Below are 26,857 nucleotides of genomic sequence, written 5' to 3' on the forward strand. Positions count from 1 at the left end.
ATTTGCCAATGTTTAGGTTCACAATTCACTTAAGTAAATAGATAGCAACAAGCAAACCTGCCTGCATTTTGATTCCAGATATTTAGAGGACATGAGGAGCAAGGTCCTGTAACCAGGTACAATAAAAATGTGACCTTAGGACCAAAACAAAACGCTGGGAGTGCAAAACTAACTGTGTACATCACACTGAACACAACATAAGTTGAAACTTAGATAAGCATCCCCATGTCGTTCTATGGGGATGCTTTTTCTTATTTTTACAAATTGTTATTTGCCCACGTCTTAAACAAAACCGACTGAGCTTGGAAAATTTGGTAAAGAAGAACGCTGCAAAGCCGGTAGGAACACACCCCAAAAGACTTTCAGCTTTAATTGAAGTAGTAATTAGTTCTCAGAAAGAAGTTGTCATTCCTTGTGATATAAAATCTCAATTAAATACACAGCAGTTTGCAGCTATAATCTGACAAAATATGAAATAGCAACAAATTTGCAAGACCCTATACTTAAAAGCCACGGCAGTAAAAAGTAACACTCCTTCATGTATTTTTACGAAACAAAAAATGTAAAGCACAATATGATGGCACTTTCTATGATATTCTATGTAACTAAAACATAAACTATTAGTATTTCTCTGGCAATGGCCATCCAGGTGCCGTAAGCCTTAGCAAGCGTATGCTTTTGCGGCCTATAAATACCTGTGTGAATGTAGCGCAGGTTGATGCGCCTTCAAAGAGAAACAGGGAGAGAAAAAAAATTCCATTTAAAATCAGAATCAGGGAAACCAAATTAAATTGGGTGCAAATCCCCCATGTGCATGCTCCCTCCCCATTTCTGCCCTATCATCTATCTCTGGACCATGGTGGGGTTGTCATGTCGACCAGCCCACAAGTTACTATGACAACGGCTCGAGGGGGAAGCTCTTGCTAGTGAGGTTATTGCCTCCTTGGGGAAGCAAGAAGGACAGGTGGAATGTGAGCTCAGACAAAAGGACCTACAGACACCGAAGAGCCGTTAAATGAAGGGAGAGGTCAGGCTTGAGGATGTTAACTGTGAGTTTGGGTGTTAACAATTAGAACAATGCAGAACACGACTCGGCGTGTAAGTCTGCAGTAGTACAAAAGTTTCTCCCTGCTGGAGACAGCCTGTGCCTCTTACTGTACATGATGTATTACACTTCCAGCGTGGTGCCATACCCAGGGGCAGTTAGGGGGGGTTGGAGCAAGGGAGGGAGTGACATTAAGGACCCTCCAAGGTGTCAGATGGGTCCCCAGTTTCCCCCACTTTTTGTCATATAAATGTCATAAAGACAAGTTTGGAGTTGGGAAGCTTTTCGGCTCTGCCTGGGGGGTATCACAATGGTTAATTGCCCCATTAGCACTGACAGGGTAAATTGGTGGAAGGGCTAACTATATATTACAGTGAAAACAACAAACCCCTGGCACACACCTAAGGGCACGGCAACCCAGTGCCTGTTACAGCACAATCTGCTTGTGTGAACAATATGTATGCGAACACAGCATATTCACAAACTTCAAACTTCTTCAAATTCGGTCACATTACAACAGAAACTTCAATGTTTCATTGGGATTTTATGTGACAGACCAACAAAAAGTAGTGCATAGTTGTGAAATGGTAGAAAAATAAGAAATTATTCTAAAACTGCCTTGCGATAAAAATGTGAATGGAAGAGTAGTGTGCCCTTGTGTTCAGTCTCTCTGAGTCAATTCTTTGTTGCATCAACTTTTTCTGCAATTTTGGAAGTTGGGAACATGCCTCTCCCAACTTTGCATGTCTAAAAATTTATATTTAGCATATTCTTTGGAAAGTATCTCACTTTCAGGAAAAGTTGTTGGGGAATGTCTGTGAACAGCAGCTATTTCTATAGATTCTCAATTCCAGTTAGGTCTGGACTTTGACTGAACCATTATTTTAAGCTGTTCCCCTGTAGCTAAGGCTTTAAGTTCAGAGTAGGTGCTGGAGGGGGAGAATTTGCTCCAATTGTTTTTATTTCAATATTGACCTGTATTTAACTTCATCTATACCTACCAGTAAATTCTGACTAACTTCCCTCCCTTTTGGGTAAAAAAAAAAGAAGACTTCCCACAGCATCATGCTGCCACATCAGGATTTACTTTATAGGAATTTCACTGAGGAGTATCGGAATAAGATTTATATTTGAAAAAAAATATATAAAAAATAATATATAATTTCCTTTCAATCCACCTAACTGCACCTAGTTGTATTGATTGTAACATAAAACTGAAATGAAATATGAAATTTGTTGTAATGAGACCAAACTGAGTTTAGTTCCAAGGATATTTTTGCAAGGTGCAGTAATAGCTGTAATACTTTTAATTTAAGTAAAATAGCACAACACTGTGTTTGTACTGAAAACAGATCTTTACTCGTGTGTCCTGAATTTACAAACTCAAATGTAAACCAATAAAGAAAATATCTGTGAAAAGTGTCTCAAATGCATAAACTACTTTGCATATTTATGAGTAAGAACCATGTCTGCCACATATTCCACACTTAAATATGTCCAGCTGCGTTTTGGCATAAAAAAGGGCTAAGAAATATGCATGATTATTTTCAGAATAACGTGATATGTTTTAGTGAAATTCTAATAAACCAACTGCATAAAGCCAAATCTTTTACAAGCAAAAAAATATCACAGCCTATATAGTAATACACATAGAATAAGCTTCTAAACATCTGGGTTTCTTTAATGACATCTTTTTTTTTTTTGCAGTTTTATTTATTTACTTTTCAATTAAAATTGAGAAAGTACCATATCCTCATTATATATGACCCCCCTCGCTAGACTGACGCGCAGAGCCAGCATAAGGAGCAGAACGTTGAAAGTCGCGCCACCATTCACTGTCGTGGTCTTCTGTCCCGAAAAATGACAAATTGTCTCCGATTTAACGGCAGCCATAACAAGAGAAAAATCCATGTATGCCTAAAGACAACAGTGCAGGCAGTGATTTATGGTTTTGATAACCTGCAGTCTTTGATAGAGGCCTCTGCCAGATCATCACTTCAAACATAGTCGAATCGTGAAATATTTATATGATGTTTCACAGACGCACAAGACAAATCATTTGGCGCTAAATTAATTGGGGAGAAAGGGAGAAGCTGAGTTTTTACACAATTACAGTAGAACATTTAAGTTACGAATAAAATATGCAAACATATTTATATATTAGACTATTTCCTTGTCTAATATATGACCTTGCATTGCTGTGTGTTTTTTTAAAGTACTGTGATATGATAATACTAAATATTACGCATTATGTTTCCGCATAGGACATTTTACCTAGTCTCCTTTACGTTTTTTTTTAAATAACAATAACTTTAGGAATAAAGAAAAGATAAAGTAAAAAAGAAAAAGAAAGAAAAAAGAGACAGAGCATACGATCTGATCTTATATTTGTGCCACTTAAATATATGGACGATCGACAGATTGCACATCCAGCGTGAAATTCACAATAGCATTATCATAACAATGAAGCTGAGCAGCGAGGACTGACGATCGGAGAAGAAGGGTGAAAAAACGCCTAAAGGTCTTGTTTGAGGACAAACATTGGAAAGGACACCCACTTTTTACGTTTAATTATTTTATTTTCAGGCACATGCATGGAACTTAAATCAGAAATGTAGCCTGCGCAATCAGCTCAAGCAAAAAAAAAAAAAAAAAAAAAAAAAAGATAAACAGCAGCACGTTTTAGACAATCACTGTCTTCTTTTGATTCTGTTTTATATAAAAACGTTACTTTTGAAAAAAAATGTAATCAAGTAATTTTAATACGTCTAATTTTCTTTTTTTTTTAGAAATCACTTTGAAAATCTAGATATGGCACTGTTAAAAAATAATTAGGTTTATTGTATGTCTATAAACATGGGCCATCCTTTGAATATTGCGTCGCGTCTGGAGTATAAGTGTCAATATGACATCCTACAAAAACGTCCTACGGGGCTTGTGAGTGTTTTTGTAACATTTTGTTGCAGGTCGGATTTTTACTTTTGAAGAATGTGGTATTTTTTCCCCCTCGACTTTACATTGTAAATTCTATTGTCTTACCGTGTTCTATATTCGTTTTTGTGAGAAATAAAGATTTTATTCCCCATAAAATATATAAAATATTTAACATTTCATGTTCGCGTCGTTTGAGGAATCTAAAGCTGAATTTTCATCCGCAGATAAAAAAATAAATAAAAATAAAAGTCATAATTTAAGCTGTAAAATCTAATACTTTCCATATTTTTTCGTCTTTCCAGGCAGTCTCCGGTGTGGTTCTCCGCCTCTCTCTCTCTCTCTCTCTCTCTCTCTCTCTCTCTCTCTCGCGGAATCCTATTGATCCAAACGGGCTAATTAGCGGTGTCTGCGCAATTACGCACATGCGCACTGCGCATAATCTCAGCCATTTTTTGAAGGAAACTAATTAGCAGGAATAAAGAGCCAAGTGTTTTTTCCTCCCCTCAGTGATCAGAACTCATTCTACCTCTGGAGCTCGCACAAACCCCTCCGTCCCCATCTCTTCTGTTTACTACAACCTCTGTATGTAGCTTTAATTACACTGTTGTTTGGAAACAACTTGGACCCCGCTGCTCCCTCTCTCTCTCTCCCCCACCTTTCTTTTTCCCGATTTTTCTCTTCTTGGCTCCGTTAAAACACAGCAAAGGATCATTCATAAGGAATGAGCGGAGACTCCATGAGACTGCTTTCTGGACTACTACATATTCAGCGCGCGGAGCTTTGTGCCGGAGTAGCTGCAGAAATGTAAGTGTGTCGTTTGTTTACGATGTTCCGGGGAAGCTGAGGGAAGCGAGCCGGCCGAGTGGGGAAGAGAAGGAGGGGAGGCGTTCGGTCAATGCAGCCAGTAATTCTCACAGATCAGGGTTTAGTTGTTGTGTTTGCAAATCAAATCACCTGTTACCGGCCACTGAACGCGATCGGTCTCAATTCAGTTGCATCAGAAAGTGCTACTATGGTGTAGGACACAGCGTAAACAAAAGCAGAAGTAAAAGACTCGGATAGTCGGTCCGTGAACTATGCATGCTGCCTGTCCGGTTTTTCTTGTACCAGACACCCCTTTTGCAACCAAGGTTCCGGGGGGGGGGGGGGGGGGGAAATAAAAGAAAAATCAGAATACATTTTAGTAGTTTACCTTGAGGCTGGTGTTTAAATGTGATCCACCGAGTCTTTACAAAAGTAATTTTCCAGCTTTGAGTCCATGTCCTATAATAAAATAAAGTAAATCCACACAACTCTTCTGTCTGGTTCTCATCGCCCCTCACACCCCTGCCTCTCCTTTCTATGCTGCACACTACCACACGCACGCACACACACACACACACACACACACACACACACACACACACACACACACACACACACACACACACACACACACACACACAGTCTCTCTCTCTCTCTCCCACACACACGCGCACACGCACCCACACACACCAACTAGGGAACCTAGGCATATTATTTTTTTGTTGCATGTTTTGGCATCATTGTTGGATTATTAAGCAATAACTAACCTGCAATATGCATTAATATTTGAACACTGATATAAAACAACTTTAATGGGGTTGTAATAAGCTCATGCATGTTTAATTTCAGGTGAGTGTACTTAATTGACATAATCAGAATCAGAAGCACAAAAGGATGAGCACTCATTAACACACACCATCATAGAGTCACACACACACATACACCCATCGCTAAATGATGGTTTCCCGCACTTGTGATCAATACAGAGCCAGGAATGCTTGTATAAATAGTTACATTGCCGATAGACCCCGGGTTATTGATTACAGTGTAAATGAAAATCTTTATCAGATTAGAGGCTGTTCTCAGCTGCTGGCAGGCCCAGCTCGGCCCCCTCAGTGATCGCTGGGCAGGACAGTGGACAGCTGCAGTGGGCAAGGGTCTGTGGCCTGTGACATAAACACAGTGCATTAAAGCACTATCAGGGTACCGATATGAGCCATATATCTTGGAGCTGCAGAAAGAAATGAGGGGGTGGGGGCTGGACACAGAAGAGAGGACTGGGGGTGCTTAAGAAGGAGGACGAGGGGGGATGGTTGGTTGAAGGAGAAGGTGAAAGGGTAGATGAAGGTCTCACCTTGATTAGAAAAAGGTCAGTGATGAGATTGTAAGACACACATAGACTAACAGAGATGGATCTGTGTCAAATGGCATTTCAGCTGTCAGTCAGGAACCTAAGAGGGAGGAGTCCTCATCTATTTTTAGGGCATCTATGAAGTAAAAAAAAAAAGATTTAGTTCAATTGTTTTAAAACCTTAATGAAGGCCAAAAACTTATTTAGCATCATGTATTGAAAACATGTCAATGTCAGTAGTTATTAACTGGAAGGAAAGCTGTTCTACATTATGCCGGGGGTTTTATGTTGTTGTTGTTTTACCTTTCTTATGAGATGTTCTATTATGTATCACAAATATATAAATTAGGTGAAAATGAATGATTTTCCTGATGAAGTCCAGGACATGGTATTTATGTGCATGAATACATATTGTGAAAAAAAAGCATAATGTTACATAAAAAATGCAACAAAAAAAAAAGTCATTAAATTGGATGACCACATGCAATCTTCTATTTTATTTGAACAATTGGAAAACCTGGTCAATTTTAGCAAAAGCAAGCCTATTGGCAAGAAAAGCATAAAGAGTTAACTAATTAATTCTAAAAGATTCTGTTGTCTTACAGTACGTGTTCATTGATGCACTCTAAAGATTCAAAGACTAATATAATGGCTTTAAAAACTGTTCGTCTATCTTGTGTGGCAATTCCATGGAAGCCCTCTAGCTCTGAAGCATACTGTTCTTTATTTAATCCTATCCTCTGAGGAATATTATAGACCTCCTGTGTAGCCTTTACCCGCATTCCTCTACCCAGTTTAGCACTCATGCTATTGATTTTCCCATTAAGGGCTAACGCTAACCCCTGGGTAACCAGCCTTTGGATTGCGCACTGTGAATGTTGTATTGAACAGATGCTATCCAAGGAATCTAATCAATGACTTCACAGTTATGCAATTTTATTTAGATGACTCATGTATTCTCTTTTTTCCAATCTTTCTGTCTATCTTCTATCTATCCAAAATACACAGGTGGTCTGGTAATGTGCGGGAGCTGTAGCCTCTGGTATGGACACCGATGAGGGAGGAGGAGGGGATGGAGGGGGGGGAGAAGAGAGAGATGCTGACCTCAGTCCCCAGGCTATATCTCTTCCTCTTCTGACACTGGCAGTCATTCCTGAGCAGGGGTCATCCTCTCATACCTCAGCCAGGGCCCCTGCCAAAGAATCCCTGACCCCGCCTCAACAGGGGAAGAAGGGCGCAGAGGGGTCCAAGGCTGGAGAGGGAGGTGAGCAGAAAGAAGAATGTCGACATCCGCCGGAGACAGGAGTGCATCAAAAGCATGGGTTTAAAGAAGACTTTGGGGATGGATATTCGTCAGGGCAAAGGGAAGAAGAAGAAAAGGTGCATGAAGGTGTGGTAGAGACGTCACATACATGGGACCTCCCAGCGGCAGTCAGCAGCAGAGGCATGGAGGAGAGGGAGGAAAAGGAGGAGGCCATTTCAAACCAAAGTCAAACCAAATCCAAATGTTCTTTATTACCTCAACAGAGCCAGTACAGCTCTTCTTCCAGCACTGCAAAGGCCAGTGGCACACTCGACAGCAAAACAGCCGCCTCTCCAAAGTCCTCCCATACTCCCTCCTCTTGTCCAAAGCCCTTCCCTTTTTCTTCAGTCTCTCCAAAGCACTTCAGTTGTCCATCATCCTCTTCTGCCCTGCTGAGCGAGACAGAGGTAAAAGACATTAAGGGAGATCAGGGCTGGATTTCTGGGTTTCCACAGAGCTTTAGATCCCAGCAGTCTTCTATGGCTTTTCCACTAGCAGGTACAGATCCTGTCGGTGCACCCACAGAGGATGATGTGCTGGCAGGGGTTCCTCACTCTTCCATTTCTAATGGAAATGGTGCCAAAGCTCCAGAACCAAACGACAGTCAGTTAGACACAGGGATGGATGATGAAAAAGACAAAGAAGAACAAAAAGAAGGTGTCCCTAAAAGCCTCAACCAAGACATTTCTAATAACTCCCTGACCAGTCACATGACAATAATGCACTCACGCAATTCTTGCAAGACTCTCAAATGCCCAAAGTGTAACTGGCACTACAAGTCTCAGCATACACTACAAGTTCACATGAAGGAGAAACATCCAGAGACAGGAGGCCAGTGTGTGTGTGGCACCTCTGGGGGAAAGTGTGTCTGTGGTGGCGGATCACAAGGTCTATGTGGGTACTGCACTTCGGGAAAACCCCATCCTCGTTTGGCCCGAGGTGAAACATATGCCTGCGGCTACAAGCCCTACCGCTGTGAGGTCTGTGACTATGCTACTTCATCGAAGGGCAACCTTAGCATTCACATGCAATCTGATAAACATCTAAATAATGTTCAAAATGGGGGACATGCAAATAGTCAAATGCAAAGCACTCTCAGTACCAACAACAGCAACTCATCCAGTGGTCACCCAGTAGATGAGCAACCTTACAGCAAGCTCACACTCGCTATTCCAACACCCACAGCCCAGCCTGCTAAAATCCCATCACCTGCTCACTCCCACTCTCATGGTAAGCGGTGGCGATGTGATGTATGCGACTATGAAACCAGCATCGCTCGCAACCTCCGCATACACACCACTAGCGAGAAACACACGCACAATATGCTGCGGCTCCAGAGAGGGTACTACCTGTCTCACTGCAGGGGTTTGGCCCCACATCTCAAACACCTACAAAACACAGGTGAGGAATGTGTTGCTTCATATATCCTAACATAACTTACTTTAAACACAAGATTCTATAAAGCGGGGTAATTGTTTTACTTCCTTTTAGGTGCTGAGCTTACCTTGAACATGCGACTGACTGGTCAGCAGGTTCCAGAACAACCAGTAACACTTGGGTCTACGCTCACTCCATCACCCTCTCCCTCCCCATCTCCTCCTCCAGCCCCGTCTATGTCTCCTACTGCACCCCTCTCCCAGGGCGTGTTCCAATGCCTTGTCTGCTTGTGCTTTTCTTCCGACAGCTTAGAGTCTGTAGAGAAACACCTGAATGCTCCCCGCTCTTTGCCTCAGTCTGAGTGGTGCTCCCTTGTTGCAGGTGGTTGCCACTGCAGACTGTGTGGCTATACCACCCCTTTGAGGGCCAACTTCTCCTTACACTGCCAGACTGACAGACATCGCACCCGCTACCAGCTTGCTGCTCACCTCCAGGAGGGCGGAGACAGGGGTCAGGAGGGAGCCTCCCTCATTGCTAAGGGCAACCCCATCCAGCTACGGTGCAACCTATGTGACTTTGTAACAAGCAGTCTGGAGAAGCTACAGGGACATTCTCTCACTTCACAACACGGAGCGAGCTTTCGAGTATACAAAGTAAGGCACAAAAACACATTTGATTGTATTCCTTCCAGAATCCTTGTGCAGTAGAATTAGCAAATCTTGCATTTAAATAATAATAATAATCACAATAAAAAAAAATCCATGTTTTCTTTCAATCTAAATTTTAGTTCCTGCAGCAGTATGATGGTGAGGTTGATGGAGGTTCATGGCTGTTCCATTGTCTTCTATGCAACCACTCCTCCTCTTCTAAACTTCAAGTACTTAAACACAGTCAAACGTCAGCTCATCAACAAAGAGAAGGGCTACTTCAGCTGCAGCCAATGGGTGGGGAAGAGCTGGCAGCCATTTTTACCATCAGAAAATGCCAACGTGGCATCACAGGTGAGACTATGAGATGTGTGGGTAGTCATGCTGAGATACTCACTTTAACTTTCAGTAAAAACGTAATAATTTCAGGTAACACTTTATTTGAAGGGGGGTGAATAAGACTGTCATGACACTTTCATAAACATGACATAACACCTGTCATGAACATGAATAAGCCTTCATGAATATTTATGACTGTTGTCATAAAGCGTCATTTAGTAAATTATGACACTTTTAATACAAAGTTGACATAATTCAAAATGTCTTTGTTATGACAACTTGACATTAACCAGGAAATCATTACTGTTTAAACTTTACCTTTAATAACATAAAGTTACCTAATTATTAAAGTGCAATCAATAATACTTTTATAACAAATTTATATTAGTAATGATTTCTTGGTTAATGTCAAGTTGTCGTAACAAAGACATTTTGAATAATGTCAACTTTGTATTAAAAGTGTCATAATTTACCGAATGACGCTTTATGACAACAGTCATAAATATTCATGAAGGCTTATTCATGTTCATGACAGGTGTTATGTCATGTTTATGAAAGTGTCATGACAGTCTTATTCACCTCTCTTCAAATAAAGTGTTACCTAATTTCAAAGAGTTGCAAAAGGCTGGTAAATTTAAGGCAAATTTCCATTGGAAGTTAAAACTGCAGTATGTAACTTTAAAAAAAAATGTTTTTTTTTTATTTACGGCATTACAGTATGGTATGAGGCAGATGATCTGTGGAAAAATACAATTCCTCTGCCTTTTCCTAGTGTTCCCGGTGGTAACTGCAGAAATGCACCTGGTCAAAATCAACTAATCAGAGCCAGGAGGATCTCAGCTCTGTTAATCACGCCTGTGTAGGTGCTACTCACATCTTCCCAATTGCTCTCTGCTACACGACAGCTTCTTCCCAATAGCAGAGCCTGCCATGAATGCTCAAGCTAACTGGCATTGCCCTCAATGGCGATGGATAAACAGTTTTCCGGTCATTACCACATTGAACAGCGAATACACCACCATGACTGACAGCACTGAGACGTTCCTCCTGATTGTGATTGGTTGTTTTTCACCTGGAGCTGTTACCACAGGAAGAAGGCAGAGGAGCTTCATTTTTCACAGATCATTTACCTCATGCTATCATTACATGGTGACAATTTTTAAACTATAGAAAACATTTTTTTATAAAAGTTATATACTGCAGCTATAAGGTGGAAAATTTTGGAAATATTATAATTCCAAAAGTTCTTGGTGAATTATGGGCAAATTGAATAACAATTATAAGAAATAGAAATAAACCTTTAAACACACACATACGCTAGAAATTGCAGTTTACAGTTACCACCATAGTTATCATATAGCCATCTACTTTATTAATACATTATCATGTGGTATTTGCAGGTTAATTGGGATATTTTCAAGGTACACATTTGTACTATATGTCAATATATGGATAATATATATACTATATGATACAATTACATGACAATTGTAATTGTCATGTAATTACATGTAATTGTCTATGAGTAATTAAATTACTCACTCTATGAGTAATTTAATTACTTCACTCTATGATTGAGTCCAAATGTGTTGCCTCAGTTGCCCCGAGTAGGGTGTGTGTAAATAGCACAGATATTCTCAAGTGTACTTGCCTGAAATCCAGATGTTTAGTCAAGATTATGCTGTAATATATTTTCCCCAGCAATATATAAAACCCTAGGACCTCCTTTAATGATTTAAATCCCATGTTTATTTCCAATTAGTCCCAGAAATGTATTAATTTAAATTCACATAAATTTCCAAGGAAATCTTCCTACCTTCAAAATTCTATAACTTAGCCACCCTATCACAGTAACAAAAAAAGAAGAAAAAAAACAACTAAAGTGTAACACAATATGATTAAGTATTTTTAAAACAAGAAAGCTACAATTAATCGTGGTTATGCAAAAGTATTAACAGATTTTTATCATAGTTGGCATCATAATGTTATGTGTGACATTTATTTATTGTCATTTTGATTTCTTTAAATCTCTTTCTGTTTTTATTTTAATTATGTAAAGCACTTTGAAATGCCTTGCTGCTGAAATGTGCTATACAAATAAAATTTGATTGATTGATTCTCTAAACAGACTTAAAGAAAACTACAAAATGATCACTAGGTAAATTTGGTAGTAGTTTTTAAAGTAAACATGCAGATAGTGCAGAGTATTCTACCTACTTGCCATTTTTCAATATTACCAGGTTAATTAGTTGGGCTCTGGTAAAGTTTGAAGTTCTATATAGATGCTTATATACATATATTTTCAAAAGAAGAAATTTGTTTTTCTTGTAAGCAATGGAGACATGCAGTATCCCTCTTTCAGCAAGCTGATCTGCAGTCCTCCAGTTGATCCAGCTTTTTTTTTTATGACTTCTAATCAAAAGACCTTATATCCAGAGAAAATTGTGTCACTGAAGAGGGTTTGAAATCCTAGTTTTTTTTTATTTTTATTTTGGTGTACCTGGATACTGATAACCTGCCCATGCCTATTTGAGGGTGTCTTTGATTTAATGCTCTGAACCATTGCTGACTCCAGAGGGTAAACAGAGGATTGAGATGAAAACAGTGAGAAAATGAGCAATGGCTGTTGCTGGGATATTGATCAAACAAAGCGATTAGTCAATACACATCCTTGTTATATCCCCAATCACCCCTGACAACAGCTAACTAGCACCTGCTAATCAATGGACTAAAACAGATCAGCTGGAAAAAGACTGTGGGAGGCGGAGATTAGTCGTTACTCTACAGACTGCTTAAGATGAAATGCTGTATTTATATTGTCTGGAGTGTGTGGACTGCGTAACCCCTGAAATAAGTAGTTCAACGCTTCATTTGCAAAATGAATCTATCCTTAAATTTGATTTGCTGCAAATTAAGACTCATTGAGACGAGATTGTGTGTTGCCAGTCCATTTTAGGTCTACTCCACCTCTGAGAGAATCTAATGCAGAATCAATTTGTGATCAATAGAGTTTGCAGTCAAGCAAGAGGAATGAAGTGTGGTTCAAATACATTGGTCTTTTTGAAAGGTGCTGCCAGGAGAATAATATACATGCAATTAGCCTGTTTATTGTAGTGTATTACATAAGGTCTTATGTTTGCATATCATAATTACTTGTCCTGTCCTAGGAGAGCTTATCGAGGACATGGAGAGTTTCAGTGAGACCAGCACTGACCCCTTGGACACAACCAAAGACACAAGTAATTTAGGGGCAAAAAATTCTGAGGAAGCAGGTATTGCTGCTCTTACAAATTCTTCAAAGCTTTCACACATAACTCAACTTATAGAACAGTTATACAGTCCATAGCAAATTGAAGCCACTGTAAATGTGTATACTTTTACTTGAAGCAAAAACAAAAGAAGAACAAGAAAGAAGAGATCCAATGCCTCCAGCAAAGCGGTCGTCCCCTGTATATGAAGAAATGGAAACCTCCATCCCAACCAAACGCCCCAGAATACACCAGCAAAACGAGAACCAGCAGGCAAGCAGTTGAAATAGTTTAATAATTTGAAAGTGCTCATGCAAGTAAATATAGCATGAAATAAAGTACAAAATAAATGCAGTGCTAAATTATAACACTTCATTGACACTTAATATGATGCCTTTTTTGTTACTAATTCTGATAAAATAGATACATTTTTTGTGCCTGTTAAATTTTCCTATTTTTCTCCTTCAGACTGTCCAGTGCCCATTGTGCCAGGTTAGACTCCCGTGCTCACACCTTCGACCTCATCTAACACACGTGCACAGTGTGGCGCAAGACTGCGTAGACAAGCTCATCAGCACGGTAAGCGTGTGCAACTGTGTATGTGTTTTGCTTTCATTCATCAGGAAGTAAAATAAAACGAGAAGCTGAGGCAATGGGGGATGGTGGGGGACGATTGAAATGTAGGGAGACAATTCCATTAAGAAGGCACCAGAGAGAAAGGCAGGCGCTTTTTTTAATGCATGTTTAAGTAGCTCCTCGCTATCATCTTTGATGCAGCCGCGTGTTCTCTGTGGATGTGTGTGTGTGTGCGTCTTGCAGAGTGGAAAGAGAGTAGGTTTGAGTGAGTGAGTGTAGGAAAAGCCAGTCTTTCTATAATGCATGTTTAAGTAGCCCTCTATTACCAGAAGTGCAGTCAAGCTAAAAAGGGGCCCCCATGCTTTTTACTGTGTCTCTCCAACTAACAATGACCGGTCATCTATCCACATCACCATCCTCCATCTCCCTGGCCTGTATGCTAAGTGGCCTTTGTCTCTTGCTCTCTTCCCTCCTCTTCATGACTGCTTTTTTCACCCTTTCTCCCCTCTGCCGTACCCCCCCCCCCTCACACCCGGCTTCACAAATCACTCTTTTTCTGCAATTTCTGTCCTGCCCCTTTCCTGCTGTCTCTCCCAAGCCCTCTCTCAATTTTTTATGCATTACCCCCTCCCTTGCTCACTGTCTTTCTCCAGAGCGTTTTTTTTTTGTGTTCTTTGCCCCCTAACTTTCTCCCTCTCCTTGGTCTATCGCTTTTTCATATTCTACACCCCTTGGCCCCCCCAATCCTCCATCCCTCCACACCTTCCCCTCCCTCACTCTCTCTGATAGTAATTGAGGTTCATTAATTCAGACTGAGGTGATGATGGCCATTATGTACCTTGCTTTCCAATTACGCTCTCTAGATTAAGTCTGACCTTCAGTTTTCTCTGCAGTGTGTATGTGTGGTTGTTCTTCTCTTTTGCAGCTATGAAGCTGTTACGCAGTGAAGACTTGTCATGTAAATCTCATCTTTGGCTCTCTGTCCTTTCCTCAGGGTGGCTAGCTGTTTGCATAGATATACTATTTACCCTCACTGCTTGAAGCAGAGAGGATGGGGTTTCCTATATGACGAATTATTTTAAATAAATTAATTATTCAGCTCAGTAAAGTTTTATTAAACCCTTGGGGCATGTGGCAATGGAACTGAAGGGCAGAGACACATATCTCAACCATGTATTTTTATTAACAAACTGATGCGTCTTGCTTCTTGCACTGCTATAGAGGGAGGTGCAAAATTTAACAATACGTTTGAATGTTTTATGATATTGTTACAGTAATCTCATGCGTCTGTCTTTGTACAACTCGGTATTTGCTTGCTATTTTACTCTACAATGAGACATGTTTTATTCATATTGCTAGATTAAAAAAGCACAGCAATGCCAGACATTCATTTTATTTTCAGTCGGTAAATGGCCTCTTAGAATGCCTGGAAATTAGAAGCAATGACAACTGATAATGTGTTACTTTTTTCCAGGTGACACCATCCACGGAACAGCTTGAGCCTCTGCTGGAGTCAGAACCACAGGATTTGATTACGAACAACATTCAGAACACTAAAACCAAGAAGAGCAATGATGCAAAGTGCTCCCATACTGCAGGGTCTATTGTTTGTTCACAACAAAATAAAGGTTGGTAAAACAATGTGTAGAGCTGTTTAGAACTCTTACAGAACATTATTTATATAACACAGTTTTTTCTTGAAAAAGAAAAAAAAATATGTTGCTTGCTTATTCTCAAAACTTTCTTCTGGACTAAATTTTTACAATAATCTTTTCTGATGTATTTTGCAGGTATCTTAGTAGAGAACACTGAGGGAGATGTTGCCGCACCCAAAGATGTCACAGCACTGCTCACCCCACCCCTAGAAGACAACGCCAGTCACCCCTCAAGCGGCACTCTGGCTCCTCAGTCCCCAACTCAGACACCTCCTTCCTCTCCACCCATCTCCCCTCTCAGCGACCCCTCTCCCCTTTCGGATCGTCATGGTTACCGGTTTCGTTGCAGCAGGTGCAGCTTGGCATTTCCCACTCAGGAGAAGCTCCAGCTGCACTGGCAGTACCATGCCATGAGGGCGGCGACAGAGTGCCCCCTTTGTTCTAGACAATGCCGTAGTCAGGAGGCCCTGCAAAGACACATTCAAAACACGCACTCGCAACAGGACAGCACACAGGGACAGAATGCTCTCTTAGCACCACACACTGTGCCATATACGGAACATAACATAAATTCAGTACAGCAAGATTGCAGTTTATCACCTGAAGTTGGGGAAGAAGCAGGAGAGGGTGATGATAACAAGATAGATGAAGAAACCCTTGGCATTGAGGTGAGGGAAGAACAAAAGGAAGATAAAGCTAAAGAGAAGGAGGTTGTCCATGAAGCTAATGGAGTTGAGGAGAATTCAACTGAGGTTGAGAAAGGATCACCAGAGGAGGTTGTATCAGAACCTAGTTCTAGCCTTCTTGTCAAGAAAAGCTCAAACCCAACAATGGATCGTTATCTAGACCCATCCAGGCCTTATAAATGCACCATATGCTCTGAATCTTTTACTCAGAAAACAATTCTTCTGGTGCACTATAATTCTGTATCTCATCTCCATCGTGCCAGAAGAGCCCTGCAAGACTCTGGCACAAATTCTACAGCTCCTGAAGCCCCTCGTGGCCCAGATCCTAGACCTTATCGCTGCCGATTATGTGGAGTAGGCTATAGCCAGAGTTCTACACTGGACATCCATCTTCGCTCTGTTCTTCATCAGACTCGAGCTCGTGCTGCCCAGAACTCAACAACACAGACTTCAGAGTCAAGCTTAGCTCTTCCAGGGTCAGTCCCTTCTTCCACTGCCCAGGTTGCCGCTACCAGAGAGGAAACATCCAAAAGTTTGCCTATTGCCAAAAAGCCAGATGGGATAAGTGTTTCAACGTCATCTTTAGTAGGCTCTAGCTTATTCACTGATACTCAACCCACCCTCTCTGACCCAGCAGAGTCTCAGCAAGCAAAAAAGAGAGTGGCAGAGCTTCTTGCATCAAGAAATCAATTGATGTTACTACAGCAGCAACAGCTAGCTCAGGCACAGGTCCAGGCTCAACTACAACAGCAAACAGCACTCCTTCAGTCCCAGGCAATCCATCACCTTCCCTTAGGACCAGATAATCTCTTTAAACAGCACTTTTCACTGGCACCAGATAACCTGCTTTCCCTTCAACAACAACTACTCCTACCATTTTACTTGTCAGACGTGAAGCTTAACCCAGAGTTAAGTATGAAGAACCAAGATCTTGGTCTCGAAGTATCTTCTAAAGTCATTCCAGAAGAACAGACTAAGACAGATTCTAAAAGGGAGTCTGAGTCAGAGCAGAAACCCAACCCAAAACAAAGTTCAAATACTACTGTTAACCAGTCAACTGACCATTCACTAAGCAAAGCAAAAGTTGATGTGATCTACAGTGGGTCCTCCAACAAGCAGAATAAAATGGAAATGGAACAAGATGGTTCCATTGTTAAGGAAGAAACAGATGAGCTACATGTGGAAAAGGAGAATCAGAAGCAGGAAGTGGCTCGTTCCTCATTTACTCATCTTGGATCAGAATGTCCCCCTCCAAGAGTGCCCTATGCTGCAGTGAATGGGGAGCCTCTACGAGCTCTGCTCCAGAGTTATGGCTATGAGCTGGCCCTTCAGTATTTACAAAGCAGACACAGACACCAGTTGCAGGTTATACAACATGCTGACATAAGCAAGGTGGAAGAGTATTCAGACCAGGAAAAAAATGAATTTACTCTTGCACAGACTGAGAAAATGGAAGGATGGAATAACAATTGTCAAGGGATAGAAAGCAACAAAGACATAGATTTGAAAATACAAAATAAAGATAATTTATTTCCAAACACAAAGCAAAAATGCTGTGAAACTGGAGAAAAGTGCAGAAACTGTGGCAAGCTGTTTTCTAATGCCTTGATTTTAAAAAGCCACCAGGAGTATCTTCACAGAATGTTGGTTCCCACAGATGCTCTGGAGAAATTTTCCAAAGAATATAGACTACAGTATGACCAGATGTACCCCCTTACCGAGCACAAATTGGTAGAGAATTCAGCTGTTTCCACCCAAGCTGCATCTTCTACCATAGCTAAAGAACCAGAAACCCCAACAGACACTAAGACTCATGTGAAAAAACTGGAATCTTCACCAACTCCACCATTTTCAGATCCAATAAATAAAGCAAGTGCCACAACAAAAGATCAGAAAACAACTGTCTCTGTTGTAACAACTCAGTCTTCCCCTTCTCAGTCACAAGAGCCTAAACAGCAGGAGGTTCCAATCCCTGATACATCTGGTACAGCTACATCCCATTCTACAACTCCAATAACTCTATCATTGCCTAAAATACCCATGCTTCCTCTTTCCTTGTCTCAGCTTTCCATACCCCCATTGTCCATACCGAAGCTTCCTCTTCCACCAATTCCTTTTCCCATGGAGCTACCACTCATACCGCCTGTTGTGATGCAGTCTATGGCTCTCCAAACTCAACCGTGGTTAGACTCAACCATTAACCCTGAGCTGGCTAAACTTTACCAATCTCAGCTTAACCCAGCACTCATAGGGCAACAGCCACAGCTAAGCCCAGCTTTGCTTGCCCAGCAACCTCAACCCAGCTCAGCTTTGCTAAGCCATTCTCCACAGCTTAACACAAGTTTGCTTGGTCAACCACAGCATAGTCAAACGGGACAGCAAAGCCAGGTCAGCCCATGCACACCAGAACAACAGCAGGCTAAAAGAACCAGGACAAGAATATCTGAAGATCAATTGTCTGTTTTAAAGAAACACTTTGATATTAATAGTCTTCCCAGTGATGAAGAGATCAACCAGATGTCTAGTCTGTCAGGTCTGCCTCACAAAGTAATTAAACACTGGTTTCGCAACACACTATTTAAAGAGCGCCAGCGAGACAAGGATTCTCCTTACAATTTTAACAATCCCCCAACCACAGCACTGGATGATTCCAGAGAAGATACAACCAAAAAGCAGTGTTTGACCCTTTCTCCATGTTCACTTTCCCCAGCCCTTTCCACCAACCCTTCCCCACAACACCAGATGATAGAAGAGCCCCAGAGAGGCAGACGCTCTTCCCGAACTCGTTTTACAGAAAAACAGCTGGAGACTTTGCAGGGGGTGTTTGAGGCCACCCCTTACCCTAGAGAGGAAGAATACGATAGGTTGTCTGCTATCTTGTCCCTTCCTAACAGAGTTATTGTTGTATGGTTCCAAAATGCAAGACAGAGAGCTCGCAAGAATCAAGACCGTGGATCAGATGACGGAGCAGAGGGAAAGAGCAATCTTGACAACATCAACAAACAAAGAGATGGTTGTTACACGACTGATGCTGATCATCAGGATAACAGCTATGAAGATGAAGGACAAGTAAACCCTCATGATGAAAATTCAATGGATTTGACCTACGAGTATTACTCCCACCCTGATTCACCTTCCCTTGATTCTTCCATTCACTGCTCCGACAATGAGCCTCACACAACCAAAAGTGAGCAAACATCTGCTACAAAAAAACATGAAGACAAAATAACCTCTACTCAGGCTAACATGAGCCCAGTTTCTAGGAACAGTCAAAGTACACTTTTAGATGCAGACGCACAACACAAAGAAGTCCTTCAGACTTTAAAAACAGTATCTGATTCACCGCCTGGAAATCTGGCAGAAATGCCCCAGAATTGTGCTGCATCCACTTTACAAAATAGTACAACACAAATCTTGACTAACTCTAAATCAAACCAGGAAATTACATGCAGTCCTTCAAGAACCCAACCTTGTGAAAAGGTTGCTGACCCATCACCAAGCCCCTCCTCTGCTCCAGAATCAGAAACAATTCAGCCTTGGGCACCTGATACAACAGCTTGCCTATCAACTGAAACCCAGCCTCAACCCCCAGCAAAATTCCAGTGTAGTCTCTGCCCAATGGCTTTGCCATCCTTTCAGCTGTGGCAAGAACATCAGACTAGGCATCTCCTGGCAGCTCAGTCCCAGGTACAACTTTTACACTCTGGATTCACAGACCGACCCATGCCTTACATGATGCTTCATCCAAACCCAACTTTAATGGCAAGTCAAATGCTTTCAGGGGCCATGTCCCAGATACACCCCAGTCCCACACATCCCATGATTTCACACTTGAACAATATCCAAATTAAGAACACATTCTCTGATCATTCTAGCAACACTCTTAGCAATTCTTTGAGCCCCACAAAGCAGAGTTCAAAACATATATCAGAGTCTAGTTTTGAAGGCCAAAGAGGCAATAGGGAGGTCGAAGATGAGCACAGGAGGGATAAACGTCAGAGAACTACCATCACTCCAGAACAGCTTGAAGTGTTATACCAGAGGTACAGTTTGGACTCTAACCCCACCAGAGGAGTCCTTGAGAGTATTGCACGAGATGTGGGTCTCACAAGACGCGTAGTTCAGGTATGATTTAAGTGATGAGTAGGTAAATCGTTTTGCTTTGTTGACTATGCCGAACATTAAGAAATCCAATGTTTTTTCACAGGTATGGTTTCAGAACACACGGGCAAGAGAAAGAAAAGGACAGTTTCGGTCAGTGGGGCCAGGATCAAGTTTCACCTTTGGTTTGAACCACCTGCGTTGCCCATTCTGTAGGGCTCTTTTCAAAGTTAAGAGTGCTCTTGATGCTCATATGAGATCACGCCACTGGGCGGAGGCTGAAAGAGCAGGCTACAACCTGTCAATAGGCAATGGATCCAGTGGACAGACTGTGATGGCGATGACATCTGCCACAGAAAGACCAGGTCCGTCTATCTCCTCCACCCCTATCCACAACCCTGGCTATGACATGATTAACAAAGAGTTTAGCTTGAAGCCACCAATGGCTTCTTTTTCTTCTTCCGCCAACCTGAAAAATGCAGAAGAAGAGGATGAATATGAGGATGATGATGACGACTACCCATGTGAGGAGAGTTGCAGTATGGTTGACCAAGGTTCTTCAAGCCCTGAAATATCCGGGGATCAAGGCTCAGATTGGAGTGAGACACAAAGTCAGCAACAGCACCACCACCATCAGCAGCAGCGCCAAAGGACACAGATGAGTCACTTCCAGGTACTTCAGCTAAAAAACTTCTACAGTAACCACCGCACACCAAACCGTATTGAGTGTGAGACGTTGGGCCAAGAGTTGGGATTGCCCCCACGTGTGGTCCAGGTAAGTAAAAAGCAACCAAATGATATTAAAGATTGACAATCAAGCTTGTGAAGTTCAGCATGTGATACATAGTAATGAAAATAATTTCACAGGTGTGGTTCCAGAATGCCAGAGCGAAGGAGAAGAGAGCCAGGAGCTTGACCTCTGAGACTGCTGAGAGGGAACAAGCTGAGCTTTCAGCCAGAGCAGAGGAGAGAGACAGGGCTTAGAAAGGCAGACTGCTTCTTTCAAATATGTTCCCAGTAAAAGCCCTCCTCCAACTTCTGACTCCAGAGATACCGCATTGAGTCTACTGTCTACTTGCTGCCAAACCAATAACCTGAACACCCCAAAGATGCAGAGCCACAGTGGCCCAAAGAGAAACTCTCTTAACTAGTACAGGAGAGCCCAAACCAAGTCCTCTTTACCAGAGCTTTCCTCTTTTCATATTACTCCTTAACTATTTCCCAGTCTGTCCTTTCTTGTTGAAACAAGCTCTTCTCCAGTATCCTTCTTACACCAAACTCCATCTTTATATGAAAAAAAAAGAAAAAAACACCATGCCACAGAGGCCAAAGAGCATTCTTCAAGTATGTGACCTCACTGCCCAGCTAGACCTGCAGTCTACCTCTCAGTCTGCATGACAGACTCACAGTGGGCCCTCCACCGGACATTGCTAGATAACTAGCTGTGTAGCATGTAGTTCCAGTCTGGTCAAGGTTGGAAAATAAATTGTTGAAGAGATTTTAGTGTAAATAGCGAACTCCAAAAAAAAAAAAAAAAAAAAAAAAAAAAGACTTGAAGAAAACAAAGCAGTGGAAATGGAAGAAGGAAAAATAACTGAATAATATCCTTGAAATACCTATGGGTATTTTGCATAGAGCTTTTGTAAAGACTGTCTCAGATTCCAAAGCTCATAACCAAAATTTTATATGTCTGTTTATTTAGTTTAAACATGTTTGTTTTCAGTAACAAACTGCAGAGCGGACGTCTGTATGGTGAGGGGTGAGATCTGCAGCTGTCCGAGGTAATGTGAGTACCAACAGACTGATGTGGTGCTATAATACCACTTCACCCTCCCAAAAGCCAATGATAAGTCTTCTGTTGTACATGTGGCTCCTTGTATGTTCCTTTAGTGGATAACAGCCCAAATAGCACAGTATGTAAAGGCCAGTTTGTCCCAAAAAGGGGTAAACTATTTTTTATAGCACTCAACCATTATACTGTATATGAAAACTCTAACCAAACTCGAATTTACATTGTGTGTGTTTAGTAATAGTTTCTTAATATAAAATCTTATGGATTGACACAAACTGTCTTGCTTCAATATAACTGTGTCATGATAATGAAAAGATTAAGACAAGCTTTCATATGTTCAGGTAAGGTAAATTAATGCCTTTCCATTTTATTTGAATATACCAATGGCTTAACAATGTTATATGATTAATGTAAAGCTTTCTATGCTCAGATCAACATGGCTCCTCCTTAGATGTGATCTTCAAACTGTAATGATCTGTTTCTAAAACAAAAGACACCTATAGTTATAACTTGGGACAAACCATGTCAGGAAATTTTCACAAACATCTGTGCATTTCAAAGATCTGAGCTTTTCACCTATGGGTGATAGATTGTTACAAAAAAAACAAAAAACTATTAAAACTAAAGTGTTTAATAATGTGAGGGGTAAATGTACAGTATTTAGCTTTTGTATGGTTGACTCGAGACTTCATTGGATGTTTGACACGTAGCTCTCTTTTCCACATGTACTGAGCTTTTCTGCAAAGTTGAGGGGGGAAAAAACCCACTTTGGATGTTATTAATGTTATTTTTGTACTCTTAATTTATTCGTCTCCTCCCTTCATGCCTGATATTTTTTGTTTTTTCTCTCTGTTTATTTTCTACCAGTCCTTATTCTACCTGTAATAATGATAATATAACAATAATAGCTAAACAATAATTAATGCTTTAAGACAAAAATCCAAAGACGTGATAATACTTTAACCATATGAACTACAAAAATAAGCGCTACTGTTTACTTGATGATGTACTGCTGTTTTTAAAGAAGGAAGGAGTCCCTGTATCTAAGCTACTGTTTTCTGCCTCTCATAAGCACACTGGAGACTGTAACCAAAACCCCAAACTAGAGCCATGGCAGTCTGTAATATAGCGGTTGAAGAGTTTTACTTCTCTTAAGAAATGTTGCATTTATTTTTCTTTTATACCATAGTGTTGAACTTCAGCCCTTAAGGATGTCCAGTTTGCTGCTAATGTACTGTAGTTTCTAATGATATTGTAGAAAGATGCATGCTCTGATCGCTTTACCACTAGGCTTTAATGACTACAAACTGTAATACCTGTGATGCTGTTGATAAAATGCTCCTCTGTCATTCTGTTCAAATGCAATGCAGTCGAAACCAGATGTTTTCTTTTTCCCCCAAACACTATAAAATAAAACATAGTTTTAAAGTTTCTGAGATTCCATCAGACTAAACTTTTTTTTTTCTTCAAAATTAGAAGGTCTCATACATTTCCATAGTACCTGCCTTAAAACTGAATTATATGGGCCGAATGTTTTTGGCTTCTTTCCACAAGCTTTTCACAATAGTCAGCTGACATCTGGACCCATTCCTCCTTATGGAACTTCTATAACTCTGTCAGATTATTAGGTCGCCCTGCTTATTTCCACCTTTTCTGCCCAGAATCTTTCTGTCCCTGAAATCAGGGCTTTGTGGCGGCCAGTTTAAAAACACTGATTTGTCCTTACGCTACTTAGTAATTAATTTGTCTGCACAACTGTGGTCATTTTCTGCTTGGGAGACCTATTTATGTCCAAGCTTTAACTTTGTCTTGACATGTTGCTTCAAAAATGTTCACATAATGTTATTTCCTCATAATGCCTTCTTTTTTAAGCACACCAGTCTCTCCTGCAACAAAACAACCACATAAACGGACAATGCCATCTCGGACTTCACATTTTTAAGGGTATTCTTAGTCTTACAAGCCTCCTCCTTTTTTCCTCACAGTGCATTTATGGCCATTATAACTAAACACTTTTAAGCAATGTTAGTCTTATCAGACCACAGAATGCATAATACATGGATCTTGTACCCTTGAATGAACCAGACTTCTGGAGCTCCCAATTATTTTCTTTATATCCTGAATGATTCCTTTAGTTTTTTTCCATGAAGCAAACAAATTATTTCTCATTACTCTGGCATTTGGCAAATCCAAGCAATTTTTGTAATCCCGCTGAACTTAAAGCAGCACAGATTTAGTCTGATTAAATGTCAGACACTGAGAAAGAAAAAAAGGTCAGGCATCTTTTTATACAGCATATGCAAACATCTGGTTTCAACTGTAGATTTGTGGGGCTCAATTCCATCAGGTTTTCTTGATCAGTATCGTATAACTCATAAGACAAAAATAGATTTCATGTTATTAGGATTTTTTTTTTTCAGGCCTCCAGTTTAAGATAAACTTTATTTGGGCATTAACTTCTCAGTGAATATGAAGATACTGCGTAGATGTTTGAAGGAGTTAAGCCCCAAAACCTCCATTTGTATGGTGTCTTTCTGTGTTGCAAAGTCTTTGGTCAGTAAGTCCAGCTCAAACAGTTTTGCTGACTCCGACTGACTTCACAGCCAAGTTTCCAAAGGATATGGACTGAAAATCTCTGTCATGTTTTTGTTCTTAAACTAACCAATGTTTACGACAATACCAATGAGCTTTCTTCTGTGCAGAAATGTGCATTCCAAATACCACCAAGGCAGTTTTTTTGTTCTATACCGATGATTTCAGATTTAATTTTTCTCGTATTCTCTTGATCGTAGTGACTGTAAGATGTACATATTGGAGTCCTTTAATGATGAAGAGACTCTGTTAACCTTGCTGTAGGTAAAACAGTTCTTTAAATTTTGTTTCTGGATATGTTGTTGCCATAGTGATGACCAAAAAGATACCTGTGATGTGCACCTGTCCTTATGTCCTGCTCCAGTGGTTTAGTGTGTCTCTATTCTACCCCCACCCCAGTTTTCCCATGTTGCTGTGTGTTTCCCTCTTCCCCTCCCCTCCTTACTCCACTGAGCTAAATAAAGTCTGCTTTGGTGCACGCTCTGGTGTCATCCCTTTAGTCTCACTTTGAAAAGTCATTTTATGAATGTTGTTCTATGTAACGGCATCAGCTCTCTTATGGGTCTCTGGTGCTGTGTTTGGTATTGGGGTACATCTGGCTGAAAAGCATTTGGTGTGCAATTCTCTGTGTGTGTGTGTGAGAGAGTGTGTGTGCTCAGTGTGGAAGGCATTTCGTGAATGGAGCCTTGACCTCTAGGGTCACTTCATTAATTACATCTCTGACATTCAGCCAGATGAGTTTCCTTTGTGACTAAATGATATGATGAATATTAACGACCTCGGATGAATTACATTGCTGCTCCTGCTGCTGATGATGATAATGTGTTTTACGACTCTGGGAGAAAGGGGAGGAAAAATTGCATACTGCAGCACCTTTAGGACAAACTGATATTCATATGAAACATTTCAAAAAGCACGGTGTAAGTCAGTGGATTTTATTCTGTTTTTTTTTTTCTCTTGAAAAGGACAAACAAACTTTCCATCTGGTTGAAGCAGCAGCACTGGAATGCTGCTTTTCTCTCAGTCACAAGTCAAATCCTAACTGGTATCTGCCTCATATTCTCTTGAAAGAGGGATGTTCATTTAGCTGCTATACAGAAATGCAACAGCGGAAAATGTAACCGTGAAGCTGTTATGATCTGATTGTGGCGGCAAGGAGGGAAGAGAAAACAGATACATGTGGAGAACAAAAGCAAAGTAAACACACAAGAGGGCTTTGAGATAGCTTCGTATTGGATGATAGCCATCTTAGAAAGTCATCATGATAAAGTGATCCCCCACCATTTCTCCTTCTCCCTGTCCTCCCCTCTTAATCAAATGAGCACTGTGCAGCTGGTGGGGTTGCGGCAAAAAGGGGGTACAAGTGCAATGTGTGTGTATGGAGCGTAGGTGGAAGGTGGTGGGATGGGGGGGCTTTGAGGGACGGCGTGAAATTATTGCCTGCTGGTGTATATGTGTCGCTGGGGGTAGTGGAGTAGAGTAGGGGGTTGGGGATGGGGGTGAGGAAGGGGGGGGGGTAATGTCATTGCCTGCTGGTGTATCTGTAGTGGGGGCTCATTTAGATTTAGATTGGTTATGTGAGGAGAGAGCTTGAAAGGCCAGCTCATGTTTATGCATGAATCCCAAAGCATGCTGCGGTGGTGGAGCCCCGACTTAAAGAGACAGAGCTCAAATGCAGACACACCTTCTGCCTCTGAGGATAAGCTTTCATTTGAAGCCATGGCACTATCAGATAGAATTTAATAAGCATGCAGCGGTAAGGTTGTTTGTGCCATTTTTTTCAATCCATGCTTTTTTTTCTTTTTACATATCTGTCCTTCTTTTAATTGAAACAAAATTCAAATTTAGCTTTAATAAAAGTCAGTGTCACCATTCACTGCCTAACTGTGTTGCAGACTGTCGCCCTGGTGTCTCCCACAGCTGATACATCGCTTCCCACATTACACTCACTCATACCTCAATAGTAATCAGTAAATGTCTCTGCAGAAGAGTTTGTTCAGCACTTCATCAGGTATAAAGTGGTTTTTATTTGGAAATGTGGTCCCTATCCATCTTTTAAATGACTTTTTAATGGTCGTCACACCATCCCAATCAATCATGTTGTAGAGCTAGCCTGTAAGCGCAAATACACTATTTATAATTCCTCCATTCTGCTTAAAAACTGACACTGCACCTTTGTAGAAATAAAAAAGGAATAGCAGTTTTTTTTTATTATTATTATTTCTGCTTCTCTTTTACTTACCTGTTAGTTCTATAAAAACTATACTGGTTCTTCTCAAAAGTAGGAGAGGACAACTTACACATGTTTGTTGTGACCCACACTTGGCGACCCTTTTCCATGCCTCCCACTACGCTAAACCAGCCCCCCATTACCCCACTGGCAGGCGGCCACAGAACTTTACATGTA

At 40.9% G+C, this 26,857-nt stretch overlaps 1 protein-coding gene across 1 annotated transcript; it reads left to right on the forward strand.

Annotated features, from left to right (window-relative positions):
• The first annotated feature begins 7,148 nt into the window (after window positions 1-7,148).
• Window positions 7,149-24,928, forward strand: LOC106924859 (zinc finger homeobox protein 3-like). Its single transcript, XM_014998774.2, has 10 exons — window positions 7,149-8,838; window positions 8,929-9,467; window positions 9,602-9,815; window positions 12,968-13,072; window positions 13,188-13,321; window positions 13,517-13,627; window positions 15,099-15,252; window positions 15,415-20,090; window positions 20,173-20,841; window positions 20,934-24,928. Exons 1-10 carry the CDS (start codon window positions 7,179-7,181, stop codon window positions 21,048-21,050), a joined length of 8,379 nt encoding a protein of 2,792 aa, XP_014854260.2. The 5' UTR covers window positions 7,149-7,178; the 3' UTR covers window positions 21,051-24,928.
• The last annotated feature ends 1,929 nt before the right edge of the window (window positions 24,929-26,857 follow it).

Source organism: Poecilia mexicana, unplaced genomic scaffold (genome assembly GCF_051168715.1).
Source record: "Poecilia mexicana isolate PSO_F unplaced genomic scaffold, ASM5116871v1 scaffold_6, whole genome shotgun sequence".
Classification (NCBI taxonomy): Eukaryota; Metazoa; Chordata; class Actinopteri; order Cyprinodontiformes; family Poeciliidae; genus Poecilia; species Poecilia mexicana.